The 27,834-nt window shown below is 44.9% G+C and overlaps 1 protein-coding gene across 5 annotated transcripts in view; it reads right to left on the bottom strand.

Moving 5' to 3' along the window:
• The window catches only part of LOC138511228 (long-chain-fatty-acid--CoA ligase ACSBG2-like), a 1,364,724-nt gene that overhangs the window by 696,721 nt on the left and 640,169 nt on the right, over positions 1-27,834 (bottom strand). For all 5 annotated transcript variants that reach the window (XM_069626768.1, XM_069626770.1, XM_069626769.1 and 2 more), the window contains one exon: positions 19,365-19,648. In XM_069626768.1, coding sequence (XP_069482869.1) covers positions 19,365-19,648 — 284 coding nt within the window. The remainder of the gene's footprint in view (positions 1-19,364; positions 19,649-27,834) is intronic.

Below are 27,834 nucleotides of genomic sequence, written 5' to 3'. Positions count from 1 at the left end.
AGTCACTCCTTGGCTGTTCAATTATATTCGCGTCGCTCATCCATATCCTTCACACACTGTTCTCTTCAGATTTCTTCATAAATGTTGCCACTTGCAACCTTTGTTCTAACACAGACCGGTCTGCTTTCAGTCTCCCAGACTTCCCGGCTGGGCTGACTTTACTGGTGCTGCTTTTTTGTAGGAGCCAAGGACAGTACCACAGCGACAAACTCGCCTCCCCGCCTTGGTTATCAACGCGGGAGAGCCTCTGGTACCTCCGACACACAATGCACATTTCTTCAGCTTTAAGTCCAGGTCTTATGTTTTTCTTATTCTTGAAGGCTCGTGAAAGTAGTGTTTTTTCACCACAAAGGTGAAGGGCACTTCCCTCCTTGCATCCCTCTCTGATCTTGCCTTATTTCTCCTCGTATTGAACTGCCATCTCAGAACTGAAGCTTCCTCTTGTGTTTTTTTGTCTTGCTCACAGTGTGCTTTCGTGCTCTGCCTTTTATCAGTGTGGGGAAGTGTGATGAAAGTCAGGTGTGTGTAATTACCAGTAATTGCCTGACCCAGCCTGACCCTTGTGTTAGTCTGTTTTCTCTCACAGTGAGCTGTCCATGAGAAAGTGTTTGTGGCGGGAAGAGGGGTTGAGTTCATAAGTACCCTACCTGGTAGGATGGGGAAAGGGTGTTACAGGGAAGGGGATACCGCGTCTCACCATCCGGTGTCCCACTCCCTCAATAACAGTCATCCATGTGATCCTCCCGCATTGGTCCACCCCCAGGAACTGGATCCAAAAGTGATGGCCGTTCCCTGGCCACCTGGATGACAGATCCCTGGGGACTAGCGGGTGAGACACCTTCTGGTTTCTCACAGCTGATATGCTGCTTTTGGCATCTGACCATTTGTCTACATTACAAGCGGCAGAACAGGAGCTAGAAATATTTGGCAAAGTGGCTGGCTTAAAAATCAACAGAACCAAATCCAAAATTGTAAACCTATCCCCGACGGATGATAACTTGCAGCTTTTAATATTGTATGCACAATTTGGGTGGGCTCGGGAAGGGGTAAAACTATTGGGTGTAACTATAACTCGTATAATAGCAACCCTGTGTGAGGCCAATTATCCCTCTGTTAAAATAAATGAAAGGCCAATTGTTAAAATGGGGCCAGTTGTCAATATCTTGGCTGGGTAGAATCAATTCAGTGAAGATGGTAACCCTCCCCAAAGCTTTTTATATGTTTCAAGCATTGCCAAAACAGGTCTTGGCCTAATTTTTTCAGAAATCGCATGGGCCGATTTCCTCATTTATATGGAATAAGCCCCCTCGGATAGCATTGAGTATGTTAATGACCCCCACGGCTAGCGGTGTTCTAGGGATGCCAAACTTTCAAAAATACTACCAGGCCACGCAAATAAGGGTCCTAAAAGACTTGTGTACAGAAACGTCTGAGAAAAGATGGGTGCAGATGAAAGGGCGCTTCTTGGTGGGTGTCAACTTCGACACATACCGTGGTTGCCTGAACAAGATCAGCCCCCTAATAAGCGCAAGAGCCAGATCATGAGCTTAGTCGAAGAACATTTCCTTTACCCATTACGCCTTTACAATTCACCCCAGGCCTCGAACTGCAAGCATTTGCCAAATGGAAACGTGCGGGTTGTAATAGATAGCGAGATTCATGATAATGCTCCAAAACCTTTCATACAATGCAAGTTAGAACTTGGCCTCTCTGAATCCTGCCGCCTCTAATATTTTCAGGTGCAGAACTGGAATTTGGCTCCCCCTAACAAAAAAGCAGCACTTCGAGATCTTAACACATTTGTACAATTTGTAACTTCCAACCCTGGAAACAGAGCTCTTATTTCAAATTTGTATACAATAATAGCGGATAAGACTTCCAACATTGACATACAGTCACTGACATACAGACACTGCTGGCATCAGACAGTGGGGGCTGAGATACAAGAAGAATATTGGGAGAAGCTATGGAAGGAAATACCAAAGCTCACCAGGTCTATTCAAGATCAGGAATTTTGGTATAAGCTTATGGTACAATGGCACTATATACCCACCCGGCTACATAAAATGAAGTTGTCCATTTCAGATAGGTGTTGGCGTGAATGCAGGGAGACTGGAGACCACATATGGTATAGTTGTTCGGGGTTGACAATACTGGAAGGAAATTAATAAAAATGGCACACATTCTTAGACTGCAGGAACCTAGCTCACTCAGATCTGGTCTTTTGGTTGTTATTGAAACCGATCTACGCCAAAGCTATGGACAACATTGTAAAGCAATTATTTTACAAATTGCGGCTCTATTGGTGATAGCCCAAAATTGCAAATCAAAGGATCCAAGCGTCAGCTAATGGTTCTCCAAAGTTTGGAATTTCCTTTCTCTTAAATGGATTACTTAAAGGTGATCAATCAGCCCGTTCAGGACTGAACGTTGCTGCCTTGTGGGAACTACATCTCCCATAGTCCCCAAAGTCGCACTAAAGGAAACGTCAGGCGCTTCAGTGCTGGCGCTTCCGCGACGAAGCCAGTCTACACCGGTCCACGGCGTCCCACGTCCTAAAGTTCTGCCAAAATTTCTCAGAAAACTTGAGAAGGAAACGCAGGTATGGGTTACACCGACCTATGTGAGCTCTTAGCCCAAGCTATAACACTACAAAACCAACAGTCCGTGCAAACACACAAATTCCAGGCTGGACTCCATGAGAATCCCTGCTACCGAAACTGACTGCACTAAACACACTGCAGCTTCAAGCTCAAAAACCCCCACGGAGGAACACTCCTTAAATGAAACTAAAACACGTACTATCAAAATAGCACTGCTTAGTACTATATCTCTAAATAAACACGCGCAGGATATTCACGACTACATTTTAGATGACAACCTTGATATCCTATGCCTCACCGAGACCGGGCTTCAGGACCCCATGCGTCCGACAGCCGACATCGCTGTGCCAAGTAAATATACCATCTATACCACCAACAGAACGACAACAGGGAAAGGCGGAGGTGTAGCCATAATCGCCAAGCAAGACCTAAAATTATTCTCGGTTCCCATACAATGCACAGGATGCAAAATCCTCCATCTCAAAATGACTATCAATCTGATAGTCATTTATAGGCCCCCATCTTTAACATGGGACTTCAATGATGAACTGACCAATTTACTAAATAATCTGAAATCATCTAACACAGGAACAATATTGCTAGGAGATATAAATAGATGGAGGGGCAATATTAAAGACCCCAACGCCATAAGTCTAGAAGAAGATTTATTAAATTGCTCTTACACCATAAGAAATAAGGGTCCAACAGCCATCACGGGCAACCAGCTAGACTGGATAATCACAAATAACGCTGACATAACAGTGCTGGGAACATACCCCTGCATATGGTCAGACCATTATAAAATCGAATTTACGCTAATGCTTAAACCAAAAGCAGCAAAGCCTAATAATTCGCCAGAAACCTAAAAAAAAAAATCTCAACAGCCATTCTTTCAGATGACATCAAGCAAATTATGCTTGAAACCATGGATACTGATCCCTGTGAAGCAATTGCATCTATATCTATATACAACACACACATGAATGACCTATTAAATCAACAATCCCCTCTGAAAAACAAACTAGTTTGACCAAATATAAACCATCAAAAATGGTTAAACTCAGAAGCGATGAAACTTAAAGAAAAACAGAAACTAGAAAGGATATCTTTAAAAGTTCCCAGTGAAAGTAATAAAAAGAACTGGAAAATTGCTGATACCATATAGAGGACTAAAATAATTGATTTAAAGAAAAATCATTACAATGAACAGATTGTTACTGCATCTAACTCGACTGGGAAACTCTTCCAAATACTGAAAGCTATCGAAAAACCAATAGCTTTATCCCCACCATTCCAGCCAACTGAAAAAGACTGAAGCAGTCCAAACTGCCTTTCACAATAAAATTATCAAAGCAAGAGAGACAATCACAGGGGCGTGGCCGGGCAGGGCGCCATGTGGACGTGCCTGCTGTAAGCTCCGGGACGGGCCCCAGCTAATAGATGCCCTTAATCCCCTAAATTTCTACATGGAAGACGCTGGGAGTGCCTTGTACGCTGGCGACTTGAGGTGGAGTTTATAGTCGCCTGGGAGCTGTTTTTTCCTGAAGCACGGAGTTGTGTGAGGGGAAGCTGAAGGTGCGCAAGATGGTGGCTGCGCGGGAGCTGCTGTATCCGAGTTCGGCTGTGCGATCTGGAAACAAACGCAAGACCTGGAGGTTGTGCAGGGCTGCGGGAGAGGAGCACTGAGGCAAACCGGGGTGTGCAGACGCAGAGAGCAACTGCCAGCGAGGGAGCTGCGTCCTGCGGTCCGACAGCGTCACCCGAGGCAAAGTGAGTGTAGGAGCTGAGGGTGCTGCGGAGAGGGGGAGTGAGCTGCCCGGCGTCCGGAGGCGAAGGCGTTGAGCCCCCACAGCACTCTGCGAGCCCAGTATATGAGGGGCTGGAGCGAGAAGGCAAGTCTCCTGGTCTCCTGAAGGACGGGCGGGCGCAACGGAGAAGCCGGTAGGAGGAGGAGGAGCAGCGATTGGGACTGAGATGGAGGAGGAGGCTTGTGTGCTGTCCGGTGGGGGAGCGGAAGGCCCCGGAGTGAAAAGGGAGGCTGGTGCGTGCGGTCCGGAGAAGCATAGTGGTGGAGTGGTGAGGCGCGGGTTGAGCAGGAGTGTGCCTCTCCTTCCCCTGCCGGTTTTGGGGGAGGCAGCTGCAGGTGGCTTGGGACGGGCTACTGGGAGCCGTTGACTTCACGGGACTGGAGAACGCCCATACTTGAAATTGAGGAGCGGTGTGGTGGAGGGAGACGAGAGAGCTGCTCGTTTGTATTGTTGATGGAAAAGCAATATACTGACGCCCAGTCCGGGAGTTGGGACCTTGAGAGAACAGAATTGGCAGGCCAGCAGAAGAGAAATGAGACTCTGGTATAAACGAGTGCTAAGGTGCTGGATGAGAAGCTAACACTACTGAATACTGCGTCATAGGGGTACCAGCCTCCCATGCACTACAGTCTGTAGACACGGCTGTCAAGGGAACTCCGGGGGGCACCCTACTGATTTGAGCATCCTCGCTCTGGCGATGCCCAAAATAGGAAATAAGAACAGAGGGAGCAAAATGACAACTTTCCTGACTGCAGCATCGACTACCCCGCAGAATATGGAGTCGACGGTGGCAGAGGTTCATGCCTCACAGGGATCTGATTTAATCCTTGATCCGGCCATATCCAGACACGAATTAGAGGGAATGTTGAGGGCACTTCAGCAGGACATCATGACGGCAATAACATCGGAGATCCAGTCTTCAAAAGACTCTTTGGCACGGTCTATTGCGGAAATAAGCTCCAATTTGACTGGCCTTGAGACCAGGGTTGATGAATTAGAGAACCTGGCATGTGAGCACGAGCGGGACAACAAGGACCTCGCCAAAAGAATGCAGAATGTGGAAGACAGAGTGGAGGAAATGGTGGCAAAACAGGCGGACTTGGAAAACCGCTCAAGGAGGAATAATATTAGGATTCGGGGAGTGCCAAGACAGGTTCAGGACCAGGAACTTGCTGAATATGTGCGTGATCTCTTTAAAACCTTGCTAAAAATGCGAGACTCAGATGAACTGATCCTGGGCAGGACTCATCGGGTGTATTCCTCTATTCAGCAAAAGCGCAATTTGCTCCCGATGTTCTGACTAGGGTCAACTTTTCGGCAGAGGAGATAATGGCGGCAGCTAGAAAGGTTGAAAAGATGGAATTCCGCGGCTCTGCCATATCATTATTCCAGGACCTCTCACCATACACCTTGGCAAATCGCAGGCGCCTCCAGAAAGTCACCACCTGGGTGCAAGCAAAAAAGATCCGCTACAGATGGGGATACCCGTGCAGACTACTGTTTAAATACCAAAACCGCCACTGTATCATCGGTTCCGAGGGAGAAGCAGATGAATGGCTGCGAGGCGTTGCAGGCGAGTCAGGCGGCACAGGTGCTGAAATGGAGAGGGAGCTGGTTGTTAGCTCCATGCTGAAGGACAAGAGGCGAAGGCCCAGGGGTTGGGCCCTAGCTAAAACATGCAAGATACTGGAGGATGCGGAACAGGGGGGTAACACTCCCCCCGGAATAGGTGGTGAAAGTTATATGAAGAATTCACACGCCTCGGCAGAGAGCTTAGATGGACTGTAGTAGTACAGTTGGTTGGGTGATGGCAGACTGGTGCTTTTCTCAGTAGCAAGTATCTGCCTTAATACGTGAAGGCTGTCAGCAAGGTGACTGATAAGAAGCAAATGGATGCGGATGTTGGGCTCCCCATGTGGGGCAGTCACTCTAATAAATTGGGATAAAATTGATTTACATTCGCCCTGTTCTGGGTATGGTTATAAGGTGACTGATGAAATGGGGCTGGGAGTTGTCCTGGAAATGATTAAATAGGACAGCTGCGCAAGTAAACTGGTATGATGTCTGCTTGTTTCGGATCCTGCTCCGGGTGTTGCAGAGCATGTTAAGACGCAACAAGGCCCGATGGGATTTGTATGTACGCTCATTGGGTGTGCGATTACCACAAATGGGGATATGTGGGGATGAATCTGAGGGTTTGAAGTTGGGTGCCCGTCACACGGATTATGCCCGTCATTGTTATCCTGGAAGGGTTACTGTTCACATCAGTTGCATTACGAGTTTGGCAAGCATTTTGTGATTTGTATTTTATTCATTTCTTTTATTTATTTTCTTGTTTTTTTTCTTTATTGCATTTTTTATGTCTTTTAAGAAGCCTGGTCTTCGAAGGTTGTGGCGGGGTCTGCACTGGTCTGCTGGGTTTGAGGTGTTATGTGACCTTTTGAAGTATACCTGATAGACAGCATGTTAAAATACAAATGTTGGAGATGGTGATTGGGAGGAACCAGTTTCTTTACATGCTAGGTTCTCTTGGGCCCAATGGGGTTGGGAGCTTGGGGGGAGGATGGAGAATGGGCATCTATTTTTAGCCATTTCGAATGGGGGATGACGAGGGACGCTTGCTTGAAATGAGAAAATAAGGCAATGACTACCTCGAATTGTTGCTGCCTCTCCCTGAATGTGCAGGGGTTGAATTCTCTGATTAAAAGAAGGGCAATGATGCACCGCATGGCCACCTTAGACTCCTCGATCCTGTTTCTTCAGGAGACTCACTTGTCCCCATCTGATGATTTCAGGCTTAATAATAAATTATATCCCACAAAATTCTGCGCTTCTTCGGAGAGTAAGAGGTGGGGTGGCCATCCTGGTTCGCAGAGGAATCTCGTTTGTGGTTTGCAAGACGCTGAAGGATGTGGGAGGCAGATATGTCTTGGTTGTAGCCAGATTACAGGGGAGGAAGGCGACACTGGTCTCTTTATATGCACCTAATGCACAGCAGGACATGTTCTTTGAATCTGTCTCCAAACTCCTGTTTGAACATGCGGAGGGTGAAATTATAATTGGGGGTGATTTTAATGCTGTAGTTAACCCTCTGATGGATAAGTTCTCCCTACAACTAGTGCGGACAAAAAGAATTATTTGGCACTTACCACGCTCCTGCGAGAGAACTCCCTTATAGAGGTATGGAGATTTTTTCATCCAGAAGAGCGAGAATATACATACTACTCTGCGGTGCACAGGGGGTTCTTCAGGCTGGATATGTTCTTAGTGTCTGACAAGCTTATAGCCCAAACAATTGACGGAGATATATTGCCCAAAGCCTTGTCAGATCACACCCCGGTACTACTCATGTTGTCTTCTTTTAAGGACTCTCCAAACCCAACACGTGCCTGGAAACTGAATGAATTCCTCCTGGAGGATTCCCAGTTCCGCTCATGTATTTCAGAGGCTATTAACCATTATTTTAATGAGAACGAGACGGATGAACTGCCATATACTAAGGTATGGGATGCAGCAAAGGCTGTGCTTCGGGGGCAGGTAATTGCTTAGTCAGCGGAAAAGGGAGGGCAAGGAAACAAATACAGTCCCAGCTGGAGCTCCAGAAGAGGGAGGAGGCACACAGATGTAGGCCCACTCAGACTGAAACATGAGGTTAAGATAGCCCAGAGGGCCCTTGAGGCTCATCACATGAGCCGTGCAGCATGATGAAAGCTAAACAATACTATTCTAAAGGTAACAAAGCCAATCGGCTATTGGAAGCTGAGCTGAAAATGCATGCGAGCCGCAATATGATTGAAGCATTGTTGGATGGGGAAGGGAGGAGGGTCACTTCAGAGAGATAAACTTCGTGTAGTGGAGGAGTATTTCAGGGTCCACTCTGCCCCCCACCAAACAGACTTACACATGGCGGATGGGTTTATACAGGATGCAAATTTGCCACAGCTGCCCCAAGTAACTCGCAAGCTTTTAGAGGAGCCAATTACAAGGGAGGAGATAGAAATAGTGATTCGATCCCTTCCTCTGGGTAAGTCCCCAGGGCCTGACTGGTTCACGAATAAATTCTACAAGACCTTTAGGGCTGAGCTCTCCCCTTACCTAGCAAAACTCTTTAATGACATCTGGGCAACAGGGACGGTTTCGGCATCTATGGCAGAGTCTACTACGACATTGGTTTTGAAACCTGGAAGAAATCCGATTGAATGTGCATCCCATCGACCGATTACTTTACTAAATACAGATGCAAAACTATTGAGTAGAGTAATAGCAGGGCGCCTAGGGGAGGTTCTTCCGATGCTAGTGGAGAAAGATCAAACAGGGTTTATACGGAATCATTCTACACATGACAATATACGTCGGACGATAGATTTGATAGCTTTGGCCCCTAGACTGCCGGGTAAACTGTCATTGTTATCGTTAGATATCCATCAGGCTTTTGACAGTATGTCTTGGAGTTACTTACAGTTGGTGCTGGAGAGGTTGGAGTTTGGCCCCAGATTTTTTAGGTCGATTCTCTCCAATTACCAGTTTCCCTCCACTAAATTCAAAGTGAACGTGAACTTGACCCCAGCAATCCGTTTATATAGGGGCACTAGGCAGGGTTGCCCCCGGTCCCCTTTGGTTTTTGCATTAGCACTAGAACCCTTGGCACAACATGTCAGATTGAGTAGGGAAATCATGGGCTTTGCGTTTGCAGGACAATGCCATAAGATAGCGTTATAAGCTGATGACTTGCTATGTTTCCTAAAAGATGCAGCCAAGTCCATCCCTCCCCTGATGAACTTATTGTCTAGTTTTGAAAACATTTCTGGCTTTGGGGTGAATGCGAATAAATCGGTGGGTATGGCGTTAACTGAGTCCCCGGAGGACCTGGCGGATATACAGGCGGCCTTTCCCATTCTCTGGTCTTCCACGAACATTCCCTATTTGGGGATTAAACTGACCCCGACATACGCAGGCCTATTTAAAGCAAATATACCAGCACTATTGAGAGAGGCCAAAGAGTGGCTTCGTCATTGGGATTCACAGGAAACATCCTGGCTGGGTAGGGTGAGCGCGGTGAAGATGTCCCTTGTTCCGAAGCTTCTGTATGTCTTCCATTCTTTACCGATACAGATTCCTGAGAGGGACCTTATAGATATGCAGAAAGAGATAGGACGCTTTGTGTGGGGAAACAAGAAGCCTAGGATCCCTTATAAACTCTTGATGAGAAAAGCGGTACATGGGGGTATTGGTCTGCCTTCGGTTCAGGCACAGGTGGCTCCTATGTTAGCCTGGGGAAGTTCCACTGAAACTCCTAAATGGCAAGAAACAGAGCAAGAAGCCTCTACATTTCTGTTAGAGTATTTCCCTTTCCTTCCCAAAGAGGCGCGAAGCTATTGGGGAGGACTCTTGCCCACGATATTGGCTACGCTTCAAAGTTGGGACAAGGCAAGGGCGAAAAGGGGGATCGCTCTTGGACTGGGTCCGTTGTCCCCTGTGCCTCAAAACCCGGCATTTACGCCGGTACTAAACCCCAGCTCATTCCAACGGTGGGAATCAAATGGACCATTAAGGCTTAGTGATTTGTATGTGGATCAGGAACCGCTGACATTTCAGGAGTGTAAGGCGAAGTTTGGGGTGTCAGAGGTGGAACGGTTTAGGTACATACAGCTACGACACTGGTGGACTAACAGGGAAACTCGCCAAGCTGCCAATAGAGCGCCATTCGGCATAGAACTTAGAATTCTTGAGGGGCAGAGCTCCCATAGGTTGGCTGCTTGTTATAGTCTTCTGGAAAATGTCTCAGAGGGCGGGAAGCTTCCATACATGCTATCGTGGGAAAGGGAGCTGGGAGTTGAAATCCCAGAGGAATCCTGGCAGCGAATATGGTACAGAGCCCACAAGAGCTCTAGGTGTACATTGGTAAAAGAGAATGCTGTTAAGATCTGCTTTCACTGGTACTTCCCACCGACTAGGTTGCATGCAATGAATCCAAATTATACGGATACGTGCTGGCATGGATGTGGTGAAAGGGGCGATCTGGGGCACATGTGGTGGCACCGTTCGGTCATCCAAGACTACTGGTTGGAGGTACGTTCCTAGATCAAGGATATTACTGGCACGCTGCTTCCTATGGAACCGTGTATATTAATCCTAGGGGACGTGCCTGAAGATGGGTCCTTCCCGATGACGGGCTCCAGAGCAGCACTAATTGCGCAGCTACTTATTGCGGCACGAATCACAAGGGCTTGATTTTGGAAATCAGTGGAAGGGCCACAGGTGGCATATTGGTGGGCGAAGGTGTGGGAATTGATGGGTCTTGAAAAGCTCACTGCCATGCTGGAGGGGAAGATCTCGGACAGGGAGCAGCTATTCTTCCGGCCGAACTTAATGAGACACTTTATGCATTCCTGACAGACTTGAAACTGCTTTCTTTGCACAGAAATGATATTGCTAAGGATTGCACAGGCTCTAATTTGTGGAATAAATTTTTTTTACTTTCTCTGTTTACTCTTGCATTGTTCTGCAATTGATTGTCGATAAATGAATTTGTTCATGATCTAGTTAAAATTGAATTGATAATGTATTGTTATGCTTCGCTGAATGGGGATGGACTTAAGGGAAGGGAACTTGGATTGAAAATCTGATTAATTGATGGGCGTGCTCCTTTCCCTTGTTTTATCATTCTTGGATTAATTGTATTCTTAAAAATTCAATAAAAAAATAAATTAAAAAAAGAGACAATCACAAATTGTAAGACAAACTTTCATCCCAGACAAAATATGTGACAATAAGAGCACCGTACAAAGTCCCAAATTCCAATTCAAATCTATATCATTGGAAGACATGAACAAAACCCTTTCATGCACTAAATGTACCTCATGCTCGGAAAATGTGCTGCCACCTAAACTAATCCTAGACAATGCTGCAATCTTTGCGCCGTTCCTCACAAGAATGGTTAATGCTTCCTTTAGAGATGGCAATGTCCCTGCCATAATTAAAACAGTAACACCGTTGCCAAAAAAACCTGAACTCAACCAACCCACGAACCTAAGGCCAATTACAAACTGTAATTTCCTGTTAAAAATACTGGATAAGATTGACACCGAACAACTCCAGGATTTTGTGGACGAAACAATCTACTCCACTCACAACAATCTGGATTTAGGACAGCCCACTGCACGCAGTCTGCGTTATTAGATCTGCAGACAGAAATGCTTTGCATCCTCGACAGAGGCAAGACTGGTTTGCTGATCCTATTGGACCTCTCGGCAGCCTTTGATCTGCTGGATCATCGGAAGCTCCGAGCGGCCCTAAATCAATCTGGGAACTGCTCCAAAGAGGCTGTTGATTGGGTTTCATCTTTTCTACAGGACAGACAATCCAAGATAGTCTGGAGTAAACACTCCTCAAAACCAGTGGACTGTGGAGTCACCCAGGGCGCAAGCTTCTCCCCACTACTGTTCAACTTATACATGCGTTGCCCATGCACACTGCTGTAGCAACTTTGCTGACGACACCCAATTGGTGTTTGAACTACGAACAGGATAGTGAAAAACTGAGTTTCGGATCACCCCTTGCTAGGAAAAAACTAAGTCCTCAATACACCACTTTCAAGATCAAAGAGACAAATTTAAACAGCAGAAAAGGTCAACACACTAGGCATCTACACAGACATCCTTGGGAGTAGAAGCCCACATAGCCCATCTTAAAAGGAACTGCCAATACCACCAGAAATTATTGAAAAAAATCAGACCACTGCTGAGCCTACAAAATAGCACAATCATAGCAAGAGCCACAATTCTCACCCGATTAGATTATAGAAACTCTGTTACTGCGCGCCAGCACTAAATGCTTAAAACAATGCCAAGTGATCCAGAACAACGCCATAAGAACAATCACCGGCAAACCTAAGAGAGCATGTCACAATGGACAGAAAGGATCACTGGCTTGCGATTGAGGAGCGCATCACATTTAAAGCCATCACTCTGGTACATCGATACCAATTTGGGAAAGCGTCTAGCTACCTAAAAAAAACTATTCAAATGGCATGAATCAAAGTGTAATTTGAGATCAAACAATACCGGCCTCCTACAAGTTGCTCCAGTAAAAAAGCAAACGGCCTAGGTAGGGCATTCAAGACCAAAGCCGTCCTTAAATGGAACAAACTCCCTACTGCATTGAGCCTGGAAACTAATCATTTACGTTTCAGAAAACAATTAAAGGCACTCCTGTTTAAATACGACACCAACTCCTAGATACATCAGCTAGACCAAATACTTCCCTCTTATAGGTTATGTTCACTGTGGCCTACGCCTGTCCCGTTCTCGTGTTACTGCAGTCTCTCTCTCTGTAATGCGCTCTGATGCCCGTGGGCTGCAGCGCTATATAAACACAAATAAATAAAAAATAAATCAAAATTCATGAAAGACTGGGACTTGGACTTTTTTCAAAGTGACTCCAACATTGCCTTTTGTCTAGAGAAATAATGCATCTTGGGTATCACATGACTTAGAACCTGGTTTAGTTTTGCACTACGGGCAAGTTGGGGTGGGTGGGCAGGTAGGGAAGAGGGCTGTGGGGCACATTTTTCTTTCTTTGTTCTTATTTAAAATGCCAAGACAAAAAAACACAATTGCGTTTGGGCACTTATAACCTCAACTGGACACAATCAATTTGAGTGGTGGCTGCCCTCACAGCTAGGTGAGTATGGGTGATGCCACCTGGTTCTGTTTGAGAGATTAAAACGTTCTTAGATCCCAGGTTGGACATTTCAAATATAAAAAATGAGTAAGGCCCATTAGAACGCATAAACCTAGAGACTAAAAACTGAAGCTCTTAAGAAGGTATCCAGGCGATGAAAACGTGAATATGATCGCCTCCAAAAAATTCTATAGATACAAGCACAGCTCATTCCACTTCTTAAACAAGCATTCGCAAATCAACCGTTTTTGCTTTTGTGTAGGCAAATAACCATTTCCCAGGAACTGCCAGAATGGTACTCGCTGTCCGACTATTTTTGCTTGGTTTAGTTCCTATCTTTCAAACCGTACCTATTCCGTTTCCTGGGCTGGTTCCTCTTCTCATACATTTTCGCCTCCTTCAGGGTGTCCAAGCCTCGGTTCTTGGCTCCTTACTTTTTTCCCTCTATACTTCTCATCTTGCTGCCATTATCTCGTCCTTTGGGATTTCCCATCACTTCTATGCTTATAATACGCAACTTTCGCTCTCCTTCCCTACCATTACTCCTGCTTTTCCCAACAACTTCCTGCCTACTTGCTATGAAATCATGGATGTCAGATCACTTCCTTGTTCTAAACTCCTCAACAACACGTTCTTTTCTTTCCTACCACCACCAATTGCCCCCATCCCCTACCCTCTGTCTTCTTTGCCCCTTCTTTACCTCTCTCCAGTACTGCTCGAAATCTCGGACTTTACTTGGATACAAACTTATCCTTTTTGCTCCACATTTCTACTATCTCTCGGTCTTGTCACTTCCATTTCTTTAATATTCGTAAAGCCTACTTTTTTCTGACCTTTAGCGCCACCAAACTCCTGATCTCATCTCAAATGTTTTTCTTGCATTTTTCTACTGATCTTCTACTCTTTGGTCTTCCCGTTTCACTTTTTGGCGCCTCTTAAATCCATTTTTAACACTTCTATATGTCTTCTGTACCAGTTATCCCCTCGTGACTATTTCACAATCTTTCTCCATTTGGTTGGCTGACCTTTTCCTCCCAGCTCAAATTTATTTTTCTGTGTATGGTTTTCAAATCTCTCCACGGCCTTGCTCCCTCTGATCGCTCATCCTTAGTCTTCTATGTTCACACTGTTTCCTTTGTTCTCAATCCCAATTCTTGCTGTAAGTCGTCCCCCTTGCGCCCAATCCTGGTTCTGTGCATTCTCTCATCTTGCTCCCTACCATTGGGATGTTCTCCCCTTCACACTCAGTTTTACTGCCTCTTACCCTGCATTTCATACTTCTCTAAAGACCCATCTTCAATCTTAACTTCCTACCTCTAATTGCTTTTAACCTAACAAATTCTTACTAGATTGCAAAATGTTTCCAGGTAAAGAATTAGACACAATCTACCAATTTTAGCTTTATTGTATTGTAATAATGTTTATGTTCAGCGCTTTGGAGTAAAGCGTGCTATAAATGCCTAATAAATACAACATACAAATACATCTGACAACAGTGCCTGGTAGATACCCGAAATCTATGCACAAATGCTTGTTTTTTAACAGGACTTCAGTGCAAGGTCACACATACTGCTTATAAAATCAATTGGTGGAAGGCACATGTGTTTAAGAAACTTATACCAGAGGATTTGCAGCTTCAATTTATGCCATTAACTTCAAGAAGACTGCTTTGAAAAACAGTGGGAGGCATTTACAGCACAAAGTTGGACCGCACTGCTTGATAAAAATTAGATCAAAGTTCACAGGAGGATGTGTTCTGGTAGTAGGTGGGGATGGCCAAAGGATTTTGCATGGACATGGCAAGTGAATGGGTGGGTAACCCAATACCATCCCACCGCTGTGCGTCCCTCATCACATCCTATAACCCGCTTAGGTGTACTCCAATGCCATAGTTTCGGCATCACCACCCAATAGCAAAACGTAACTATACAGGGAGCAGGAGGCAGACCTGGGTCATAGTTTGCTATAAATCAATGCACTTCTACGCTCTAAATCAAATTTATTAAAAGCACACTCCTATCTCGAGACTGCTTGCCTTGATCTCACATGAAGGGAGGGGGGTGAATAAACTGGGTGTAGTTCATTTCTCACAACAGAATTCTTTAATCATATATAATTCAGTATCCTCAGATATCTTGGGTAAAAGGCGATCCAAATACAAAAAATGTAGCAGGCGCCTCTCTAGAAAGAACACAGCATGAGAAACTGTTCAGTGGTTTTAACCCACTTTGACAGTCTGCAGCCATCACTTTTTGCTCACCATACTTTTCATAAAGGAGGAATATCCATTTGCCTATCAGTGTTTGTCCCGCCCACACGAGCTGTCCTGCACCGAAATGCCAGGCAAACCTCTTTTGAACAAGAGTATCAACAGCAACCCCAGACACGTGTTTCAGCCTTGTTGGGCTTCATCAGTGAAGTGGAGCTGTGCCTCTGAGCACAATGAGCAAGGGGTCATTGTCTTGTTTCCCCCAGGTAACTTGGGGTGACCAACCCCAAGTTCTTTGCACAAATGTAGAAAAAAGATAGCAGGCGCCCAGCTCTAGAAAGAGCACGGCATGATAAGCTGTTTTTGTAAAAGGAGATCCAAATAGGCGCTGGTTCCCCAAAGCATTCAGATTTTCATTTATTTAAAATTGCTGGTTGGCCTTGATTTTATAATGGCAACATGTACAGTAAAATAAAAAAGAAGAAAAGAAAAGCCAGCTTTGGACGATATGATAATTCCTCTCTCACACACACTTACTCTTTTAGTTTAATTATTAGCAAAATGGATCAGGAGTAGATTCTAGCACTAGAGGGAAACTTCAACATAAACCGGCCACTGATGTCCGATACTTTGCTTTAGTTGGGAACATTCTGAATGCATAAAGTGCTGATTGAAGCTCTTGGAAAGGAGTCTGATATAGGACTGTATAGCCAAACAGACATTTGCATTGTTTGCAAAAGGAAGAGCCTCTCAACCACCTTCAGGTCACTCAGAGCTAAAGGTGCTGTAATAGGAGTTTGACAGGTTTTTGGTCCTTTGTCAAATATAAACATCTTTTCATATAAAGTTTTCTTTTTTTTCTTTTTAAGAAACCAAGCCCAGTTTAGCTTAAGGGAGAAATAAAACCAAGCCATCATATCCCCAGCAAAGTGTTGCTCATACTGTCCAGAGTTATTAGAAAGGTTTTATTTTCATTCCTCGGAGCGGGAAGCTGCCATCTTCCCTCGCCGGTTATCAGGAAAGTGTGCTCCACCTTTCCCCCACACCACTTTCCCACCTATTTAGGCCCCCACTTACCTGCTGCAGCGTTGTCCCTCACTGGTACCGGGAACAGGAATGTTCCCGGCGCGTCTTTGGCATGAGATTAGCCACCATGGAAAGGGAGAAGGGACGTGTAGTCCCCTCTACCCTTTCCATGGCGGCCATTTTCTTTGTTTCCATTTTTTCTATTAATTTCAATGGCCCCCATGAAAAGGGAGAAGGGACTATATGTAGTCCCTTCAGCCCCCATCCCTGGCGGCCATTTCTTTTCCAGCTTTTTTTTCTCCAGTCGAGAAACGGTTTCGATGCCGTTTCTCCACTCGTGAAAATACTATTAGTACCATGGTAGGACATGCAGGGGTAATAATAGCAAAAGAACCCTCACAAGGGGGCATTATCAGTGTGGTAGTGCCCCAGGGTTTATGCTTGCAACCAACGCCCTGGGGCATTAACAGACCGGTAATGCCCCCCTCCGATTTTATTGCTTAATTAAAAATAAAAATTAATCAAATGTGCGAAATCCTGTCCCTAAAAGGTCAATTAGGTAGACCTTTTCAGTGAATGACTAGAGGTATAGATGTGGTCCCAAACATTCTAGATCTGTTGTAGTGGATGCGTATTCTGTTGGAACCCAGACCACCTCTCATTTGCTCAAGAGTTCCTGTAAGTCCTATTTAGTTCATGAGAGAGCTTGTACAAACAATTGTATTTAAGTTTTGATCTATTAGGGTGACATTGATTAATGCATTTGTTAGTATAGGTCCGCAGACTATAAACATTGGTTCTTCAGATATATCCAAGTGCAATTCATCTGCCCTAACCAGCGGAGTCATTGGTGAGTGATGATAGTTGTAGTTCAAAACATCTGGAAAGCCAAAAGGTTTCACACTCCTGCTCTAGGTTTAGTTTTGGCATGAGAGAACATTGCAAATCACACTGAAGCATTCAGGATATCCTATTTACTAATGCCATTTATCTATAACCCTCAAAGCCTTTCGGAACGAACGTCGCAGATAGCCTGTACCCCACTTCTAATAAGCTAGAACACTTAGAATCCTCCCTAGTCAAGATCCTCTGGTTCAACCCCATTAAGAGATTGATCTGGACTAGTCATGGTGAGCCCCCGCCCCATTCAGGCTATGGCCAAATATCCAACATACCTAAACAATCTCAAACCCAGTCCAGTTCAGGGGTACTAGGACTGTCCTCTCAATGGAGAGGAAATCCTTCACAACGATTGCACTGGTGACAAACATTTTTCAGCCCTGATCTAATAACATCTGGTTTTCTGCACTAACCATGCTTTCCTCACAACATATGCCGGTCAAGTGGCACAGCGAGTAGAGCGCTCGCTTTGAAATCAGTGCAGATCCTGCTAACAGGTTCGTATCACGGCAGGGCCAAACTCAGCCTTTCATCCTTCCGAGGTCGATAAATGAGCATCACACACAGTGGGTAATAATAAGCAACGCTCAGATACCTGATGGTTCGTAGCGCTATATAAATGCGAAATTATTAATAACACCTCAAGGAATGTGATCATTACTGTGATTGAGCTTTCCCTTTATTGGTTTGCCTCCAATCTTCCTGGGACCCTCGCTCCATTCCTTCCTTCTGTCCCTTCAATTTCTCACCCATCACTTAATTCTAGTTAAGTTTCATGTGTGGTGCAAAAGAAATGAAAAAAAAAAAATAGTAAAAAAATCCTGTTTAAGAAATTGTCAATTTCCTCAGTATCATGGTCTCGGTTTTAAATGTTCCGATGTCTAGTGTTTTCACACCATTTATTTAACGTCAACCACCCTGTTCCAAGGGCTGGAACAGGGGCAGACTCTGGTATGTTACCTCGTTCCAGCCCTTGGAACAGGGTGTTAACTCCATTAGGCCCCCGGGTTACCAAAGCGGTAACCCAGGGTGTAAAACAACAAAAACAATTATTTTCATTCAAAGAACAGGACATACTGTACCAGGATGGCCGTAATGATTATGGAAGGAGGGGCTCCATACGGAGCCCCTCCTTCCATTTCCATGGCGGCCGCCACAAACTGAGAAGGCGGTAAGCTGATGCGGCAGCTGCAGCCACATTCACGTGATGTTTGGGATGGCGGGGGGAGCGGGGGAGACTATGGGCCAAGTTTATGTATCAAATATTTCAAAAGGGAAAGGGTGGTGAGAAGGCAGTCTGCGGCTGTGGCAGCAGTCTTTGGGTTCCATGGAACAAAGGCTAAGATCAGATATTTCAGCCCACGATCCGCAGAACCAGACTGGCTGAACGCTCCCCCGCCCGCTAATATGGGTTATTAACTGGGGTAAACTGGACATGCTTACACATCTGATTGATATAGATATTGGGAGCACGTTAGGATACATTAAGGTATCAGAACATTATCAATTGGATTGGTGTGTGCATGTGGGGAAAGGCATCTTGCAGTGGTAATTATCAAGAAGTTGGAATGGGGGATACAAGCTCCTGGATGAAGGTATGAGCGTTATTTCGAGTAACTGTCTCGAAGAGCTAGGATAAATAAGGCCCAACAGGGATCTTTAATTCCCCATTCTCTACGTGTTTAAAGAGACTATTAGTTTTTCATTTCCAGAAAAGAGGGTTGGGGAAACTAATTGTTTTTTGTTCAGTTGTTTAGTGCAGAACTAAACAAAACGGTATCCAAGTGATGAGGGCAGAGAGCATTGGAACACCTTGATCAATATACATTCTAGTAGGGGAAGGTCAAGTAAATATTATCCAACCCAATCTCCTGAACATTTCGGTGACTTCAGTGGAGGATATGATAAATGTAGGGAGAACGAGGCCAGGAGTCGAGTGAATGAGCAGTGCACAGAAGTGGGTTTTATATTTCAACTGGCTTCATAACAGCCGCTGCCATGCTCCATTTGGCATTCAACTCTTGGTCAAAGCACCCCTCCCCCCTCTCCCAAATATAGCAACATAGGTTTCTCACCTCATAAACCCGTAGGAGGTGGTCAGACATTTTTAATCCTAGCACAGAACACTGGACTCACCTTCAAAAAGCCCTTGGCTGCAGTCCGACAATGCTGATAGTACTCGGAGTATGTAATGTATTCCCAAACTTCATCTTTCTTCACGGCCAATGCTGGGAGATCGCCATAGCGCTTCAGCGTTCTCTTGAACATTTGGTGCACAGTGACTGGTGGTTCAGCAGCCGGCCCAGTGGGCTCTATACGTAGCCTGACAGCACCATCCCTTACAGTCGTACACAGGCTGCTCGCTGGTGCCAACTTGATATCTAATAAATCATCATCCAGGGCAACGGAGGTCAAGATGTCTGCGAAACGAAAGGAGGAACATGTAACTCCAGATTATATGAAAGAGCTGTGTTTATGTTACAACTGAATCCCAAGCCTTAACCAACCAACATGAGCCTAGTAAAATAAGCATAATGTAGTTTGTTTTACAGCACTCCATGATACTTTATCCAATAGTCATATGCAGTCCCTGAGCAGATAAGGAAACATTTTAAGCATCAAATATGCTCTTAAAAATGGATTCCCACTACACAAATCATTGTGGCCTCACCAAGTACTCCACAAGGGCTTTTAAATCAGTCACATCCAGAGGAAGATCCCAAAGTAGACAACGTTCTGAAGCAAGCATGATCTACACCAAACATAGTAAAAATGCAAGGTAAAATCTACAAAACACGAGTGAGATGGAAGACCGTTGGAAACATTTAAATACATCAGGCACGCAAATACTGTGGGATACATTGACCCACTCAGCAGAATTCCCATCCATAACAAAGCTGCACTTCAGCACTTAACAGCAAAATGGCTGCGCTGGCTCCTTTGAGCACCACTGCCTCGCATCAAAACTGTTTTGCAGCTACAAAAGGATGGCTGCACTGTTTTGCCAAGCACCATTGGGCAAGTTGGAACAGGGAGCACCCCGAGAAAGGCTGCCAGGGTGTGTTCTTGTGTGTACTAAATAAGCAAAGTGAAATTCTGCGCTGCTTTGCTGCTAGCCCAAAGTTTCCCATTGAAAAGGGAATATTTTACATTAAAAAAGGATGCTGCCCTGACGCTCTTCATCTGTTCAACATCACACTGCTTTTATCAGTGAGGCCCTGCCATGCCCATCTATATTCAGATTGTGCTCCAGCAAAAGAGAGCATTATTCCTGAATGGCAGGCTGTGTCAGACCAAGTCTGGGAAATCAACAGAAGCTTTACTTTCAGCCACACGGGAAACGCTTGACTTGTGAGCTACAAAATGTCAAAAATCACTGCTTCAAAAGAAACCCTAGCTCTAAGGGCATATTTCAGTGGACCCGAGTCTTAAACGGATTGCTGTAGAAGTGAAACTGACTAGGGCTGCAAAACAATGTTGGGAAGTCAGAAGGACGAGAAAAGCTTTTGAAAGTGTCAGCCCAGCAGACTACACCACGTGTTAAAGTGAGTTTTTGTAAATAAGGAAAAATACCGGTTTTAAAAGTGCAATATTGAAAGAAGGCCCTGTCTTGGCCTAGCAATGTAAAGGGGGTTTTGCGGGGAAACATAGGATGTTTCATTTCAACAGACTTGCTGCTGATTAAAAACAAAAAGAAATAAAAGGTTTTGGCTGTACTGGAAAATCAGCCCAAACCGGTTTTCTGCTATGGCCCAAGGGACATTTGGGTGCCGACAACGGCAGTGCCCTACCCCCAAGAGAAGCCACATGGGATTTCTGGGACACATGCTTGTTAATTGCTGCCTTTGAAAACTTTGAATGGTCCAGGAAGATGCATATCACACACTTGTCAGACTTCTGTCTGAGCTTCAGCTTGAGACAGTAGATCTGGGACACCTAGGTGTGACTTTTGGAAGTGACTACCACCAGTCACTCAAACTGGGGAAACTCCAGGGCAGCCCTGGGCTAAACTGACATTTGGTGGTAGCCTGAAGAAAAAAATGGTCCCAGTTGGAGGACAAAGGCCAGCCCATTTTGGCTCAAAAGACTAGTTTATTAATACAAATTTGAGACTTGTATCTCCGCAATTGGACAATGCAAAAATGCGAACGTTCCACAGTTCAGATGCAATTTTGGCGGCTTTAAATTAAGACTTGGTAGCCTTCACTGGCATATATGGGACCGAAATGACAGAATTGGATATTCTGAGGAATGTGTATATGGAGCCACTTTGAAATTCCATATTAACATGCCTTATGATATGTACACATGTATAAAGTTCTAGAATTTTAGGTATAACATTTCAAACTGAAAAGGACGATAAATTATTAGATGGTCTAAACAAAGTCCTACAAACTTGGAAGTTGGACTGCCATGCTCTGTGTGAAATATGTAATCTGCCTATGTAATTGGCAAAAGTGCCACAACAGAACAAATGTGTGATTTATGTTAAGATTGATTTTTAGCAAAAAGGACTGAGATGTCTTTGCACCTCATAAAACAATCCCTAAACTGAGTCCCCTCCTTGAGGAGGTGACCAACACAGGCTGACCAATCCGGTTCTTGGGGGTAGGTCTAACTTAGTTCTGCCCAACAATAAATTCTGTGATGTCACCAGTCTTATAAATAAGAGAGGCTGACACACACACTCTGAACACTCTACTGAATTTCCAGCGCCTGAGTATCCAGACATTCCAGATCCACCTTCGCAAAATTCCAGACCCTACTGCCAGGCCAAAGCATTGCTGACCCTATCCCAGCAAGGCCATTAATCCAGAAACCCCACTAAAATCCCAATAACAAAGGGGAAAAGCTATGGTACCCTTTGGGAAGTATCCTGTGACCAGACCGGCTTTTTGCCCACTACTGGCATGCCCGCTGTACCCTTGCCATCCAGTCACCAGACTTGCCCAGCTGTGTGTTATAAGGGGCGCCTTGCTGTGACTAGAACCTTTTCAGTCCAGAACCCGGTTGGCTGTCCCAAATCCCAATTTGGGGATTTTGAGTATTTCCCCATCCCATAGCAACACATGGCCTACCCCATCTTCACCCTTTGTCTTTGTCCTATTTTCTAAGTAATCCTTTCCATACCCTGGTAACTTGTTTAAGACCGTTAGAATTTTCTGTGCATCCTGTCCTTGATTTTCCAGCGTTAGTGCCACTTTTCTATTAATTTCTGTCTTGCATAGATCATAAGTCCTTAGTCATATTTTGAATAACCAAATGAATTCCCACATACAGTTGAACGCAGGGTGGAAAGGTCGACATCACGATTTAACCTTGGAGCGTACCACGTCCTCCAACAATATAGTCTTGATAATCTAGTTTAAGTAAAACTTGCCTTTCTTCACAAACCAATTTTCTCTTTGTAACTGCTTTATTTTACCAAAAAACAAATTTCTTTCCCCTTGAAAATTACAACCAATTATCCAGCTTTAGTCACCCTTTCACGTCTATATTATCCATGTGATGTGCATCTATTCCCCAGCCTAAAAACCGCATTCCGATTCGGTGTAAACTGAAAAAAGGTGAGAATGCAACTTTAACACGTGATTTTGACTGCACTGGGTTCTCACTTTCAAATTGCTTTTGAACTGTATGCCTTTTGTGATACATTGCTTTATAGTTGCTAGTGATATATCCCTAATACTGTGATAAAACGTATGTACCTCATTATTTAACCACACAATTATTTGTCAAAAGTTTTGTGAGGGAAGGTCGGATTTTGATTCGGTTTGCTGCCTCATATCCCTAACACTCTGCTGCTTCTTTCAATCCACAATGTCCGGAGCCTACTTAACAAGTTGTATTATACTGCTGTATACAATAAGGAAGCAAAGCGAGCAACACATTTAAAACATTAAAATATGATTAAGAACACCACAACATTAAGAAGGCAAGCAGAGTGAGAAGAATAACAGCAACTAAGGTCAAGGAACAAGTGCGTACAAAAAAAAAAAAAACTCACACGCTGTGAAAGCTTCCAGTCCCGTCAGAGCAGAAAAAAATGACTGACAGCTGTTGTCTGTGGGAGGGATCAGCAGGGCTGGCCGTACCCGTGCTCTGCTGCCTATTTGGCAACCCACATTTATTAAAAGCGATTATTTTAGTTTGTGCTGTACCAAATTGTTCTGGTCCCATTCCCATGGGACGGTAAGTATGGAGGCGAGGGGACAGGACGTAAGAACACCACCACCCCTCTGCTTGTGCTCCTTTGTGAAATGTAACATGCTGCAGTCATGGTATAAAACCGTTGGTCTGGACGAAACACTGGTGGAGCAGCTGTAAATTGTCTTTTCCAGTATGTTGTGTTTTGGAGCAAGGATTGACGCTGGCAGATTTTCAGTGGTGCTCCTTGGGTGCAGGCCCCTTTTTAGGTGAACCCTGTTGACCGCAGCAGTATATTTGTTTGCTTAAATATATGGTAAAGCGAAGCATAGAAAAATGCAGTGGTTTGGTATATTTAGGCAAACAATAGTACATGGCCCTATCATGCAAGTGAATTCTCCATGCACAAAAAGCACATGCTCCGGAATGCCCAGCTTCAGCTTTGCCATCCTTCAGATCCTCCCCACTACCCTCATCCCATGACATGGGGCCAGGGCGGTGGGCTCCCCACAGTTTTACAGACCACCAAGACAAAAGGGTTCCTGGCACTTGATTACAACTTATTCCAAGAAAGATTCCTGTGTCTGCCAAAGGAGGTACAAAGCTTGATAATTGGCCCCTAGTAAGAAGCACGTGTTACATCTCTGCTGTAAAGCAAGTTGTTGATATACTGTGCAAGTGCAACCAGTGATCTGTTTCCAGAAATACCCTAGTGACCTTACGCTTCCCTCTCAAGTTCAGACGCTGGGAGAAGAAAGGTAGTCCGAGCTGAATTGGGAAACTGGCAGATGTAGTACTCTGCATATGAAACTGGGTGAAACATCCAATAGGTTGATATACATGTGACCGATTGTGGTGAGAAGAATAGACTGCATGACTTATGAGAATACGTTTGTAAAAGTCTGTCAAAACTATTGTATCATGCCAGTCACCTCAGAGGAGGGTGTACGGAGAGGTGGGATGCAACGCCGCAAGGGTATCTTAGCGTGCTGCTAGCAATGCCATGTGCCAGGATGATCGAGATTGGAATAGATAGGTTTTTAAGCATTTGCGAAATAGAAAGATCTTCGTCAAGAAGAAGGTTGTGCCAAAGTTTAGCTGTAATAAGTGCACCCGATAAGCCATAACTGAGATTTCTGAAGCGCAAAATGGATGCAGTGCGTTTGTGTGATGTTCTCCGTAGGCGTTGAGAACTGTACAATTTTAAATTGTGTTTTAAATACAAGGCAGAGTCTCCGTACAAGGCTTTATGTGCCATGGTGGCGTTTGAAAGATTCTGGATTCAATAGGAATCCAGTGAAGCTACTAATTATTAGTGAAGGACTTTAAAGCAGGGGATATGTGGGCATGTCCACAGAGATTCTTAATGCAAGCTGCAGTATTTTGTAGTAGGTGAAGGGGGTAAATAATGGATGCGGTGATTCCTGCATAGATGGAGTTGCAGTAGTCTAGCCTGGCTCTCCAATTGCCCTAGCTATAGTGGCGGAGTGAAACTCCGATAGTATGGGTCTGATTGGTCTATGCAGCATAAGCAGTAAATTCGTAGCACACAATGTGTTTAGTTGAGAAGACAGGGAGATGTTGGAGTCGACCCAGATTCCAAGAGTTTTACAGCACTAGTTAGAATAACTATTACATTCTGATCTGCCAAGGCAAGCAAACAGATGAGATGTTACTTATATTTATTGAATAGCCAGGTCTTGACTAATTTTTTGAATGCAGAGGTTTGTTTGTTTCCGATGTGAGTAGGTAGGGTATTTCAGAGTATGGGTGCCGAGACACAGAAGATGCCACCACCTGCTCGTTTACTCTTGAACAGGGGAGTGAACAATGAGGAGTTGGAGCTGGATCTCAGTGCCTAACTGGGACAATTTGGGTGGTGCAATTGTTAAGGTAGAGCGGTGCCTCCTAGTGGATGCAGCGATACCCAATGGTTAGGTATTCAATTCCACTCAGGCTTTGATGGGGAGCCAGTGGGATGGCAGTCTGGTAGCCGAGATGTAGTCAGTACGTTTAAGCCTGAGTGCAGAGCGCAGCGCTTTTTTTTTTCATTAGTTGCATTTTGGACAGGCTGACAGAGGACATGCCTGTGAGAAGAACATTGCAGTAGTCATGTTTTCAGAGAATAAACGCCCACACAAGTGCGAGGCAATTGCTCTGGGAGAGAAACCATCTACTCATCGAGATCAGTTTAGTAGGGTAGGCCGTAGATGGGGCTAGGATATTAATAGGTCTGGTCAGTCAGTTCGGCTTCAAGATGTACCCCTAGCTTTTTCATTTGTTTCAGCATAGGGATCGAGGTACCGTCAATGCAGGAGGAGGAAAAGGTGGCCGCCAAGTCGGTATGGGGAGCAATGACAAGGAGCTCTGTTCTTTCCGTCATTATGAGTGGCCATCCAGGTTTGGATAGTGCTGTAGACGGAACTGATTTTGATGGTGTCAGAGTTGTGGTATCCCATGAGAGGGATATGAATTTGCATATCATCCGTAAAGTTAGTATAGATGATTTCTCTAGAATCAAGATCGAAAAGGGGGTTTGTGCAAGTATTATATAGGGTGGGCGATAGACATGACCCTTGTAGAACACCAAAGGCGCCGGGATGGCATTCTCCTCCGATTCCCAATGAAAACCCATGTGGTACAGCCACTCTGGAAGGAGTTGATCCACAAAGTGGCTGAGGTGGTGGCAGAGAATATTGCGGTCAACAAGGTCAAAAGCCGTGGAGATGTCTAATAGGAGGAGGAGGAGGAGGAGGATCGCTAGTTTCCTGGCATCACGGATGGATTTGTATTAAAGTCCAGTAGGGCCGTTTCTGTACTAAGCTTTGGCCGAAAGCCAGATTTCCTTTTGCAGGCTAGATGGTTTTGCTCCAGGAACTGTTGGACTTGGGCAAAGGCTAGTCGTTGAAAGATTTTAAGTAAGAAAGGGACTGTGGTAATGGGGCGGTAGTTAGTGGGGGTTGAGGAGTCAAGGCAGTTTGGGGGTGTGATCCCGGCTAATTTAATGTTGGCGGGCACTGTACTAGTGGCAAAAGAAATGTTAGCAAGTTCAGTAATGGCATGATTAGGAGAATTCAGGATATAGGTCTGGATTTTGGTCTGGTGCTGCGGGGTGTTAGGCAGAATTACATGCAGCACCCGTTGAGAACACTACACAAAATTCAGACTACAGGTGTAAGCACAATCTCACCTTTGGTATAAGTCTGTACTAAACAGTTTTGTAGTAGCAGGGCTGAGCAGCCAGGCTTATTCTCAAGAGGGATGTGATCAGTACAAGGTGTTACACAAAGGACTTGCAATCACAGTGGTTCAAACAAACACTTAATCAAGGTTTCTTGGTAAACCAATATTAATTTACACAGTTAGAAAACATTGCACTAGTAATAAGCAGCTCAATATCATACCATAATGCACTCCAGTACCAAACCAATAAGTTTCTGAACAAATTAGGCTCCCCTGAAGTGGGAGTAAAATGGCACTTAAGTAACTTTCAAAAAGGGGTAAAAAGACAAAGGTTATCAGAATTAAACAAACACTTTCTCAGGCAGGGCAAAGATTTTCAGTCACTGCAAGAGGCAATTTCAATTCAATAGGCCTGGGGCAAAGTCAATGGATCAGTGTCTTGGATAGGATAGCACAGTTCTGGTAGTAAACGGTTAAGTCTTTGACAATGTTCTTAGAATTAGTTTGATAAAAAAAGAGTTATAGGTCGGATTAGGGGCGACCAAGACTCCAAAGTTGGGAATGTTTCACAAACTTTCACTGCGGCGGCGGATTTCTCAACCACGTTTGCACAGAACCTTTGTATGAAGAAAAGCTGTAGCTGAGGCAAATGTTCCTGGCAGTTCCTGCACATCTCGCTGTTCCTGGGCCTCAGTCGTGGGGACAAGAGAGTATGTCAGGAGGTTCCTGCACTGCACGGAGAAGGATCCACAAGCTTGGAAAAACGTCGGTTTAAGGCGAGTGCCTTAAAGTCCACAAACTGGTATCCTTCTCACTGGCAATCTGGTTTTCAACAGCACTCTGAAGAAAATTTGACCAGTATGGAGATGGTTTCCAGGTGGCATGCGAGTTGGTTGTTCCCACCAGCTCAAGGGAAGAAGTCGTCCTTGATGGGCTTCTCTGTCGAGGGACTTTCAGGCTATTCGGACCTGCATCAGGGCTTCACCGGGCAAACCAACGGTCCGGGACTTGCAGTAGGAATAAGTTACTTACCTGTAACTATGGTTCTCTAGGATGGGTCTGGCATGGATCCACATGCTCATGAATATTCCCCGTCGTCAGGCTGGGAATCCTCGGTAAAGAAAAAAAATCAGTTTCCGTTCGGTTTCTGAACTGTCCTACTAGTAACCCATCACTGGTCTCTGGGTCATACTGCCCCCAGCCAATGACTTCCCTCTACCTAAGCCCCTCCTCTGGCAGCCATCTTCAGATTTGGTAGCACGTAAGGTGGCAGCAG

Source organism: Ambystoma mexicanum, chromosome 6p (assembly GCF_040938575.1).
Source record: "Ambystoma mexicanum isolate Mex_15411 chromosome 6p, UKY_AmexF1_1, whole genome shotgun sequence".
In the NCBI taxonomy this organism is placed as follows: Eukaryota; Metazoa; Chordata; class Amphibia; order Caudata; family Ambystomatidae; genus Ambystoma; species Ambystoma mexicanum.
The sequence above is the reverse complement of the archived record's forward strand: the minus strand, read 5'-3'. Positions and strand labels throughout refer to the sequence as shown.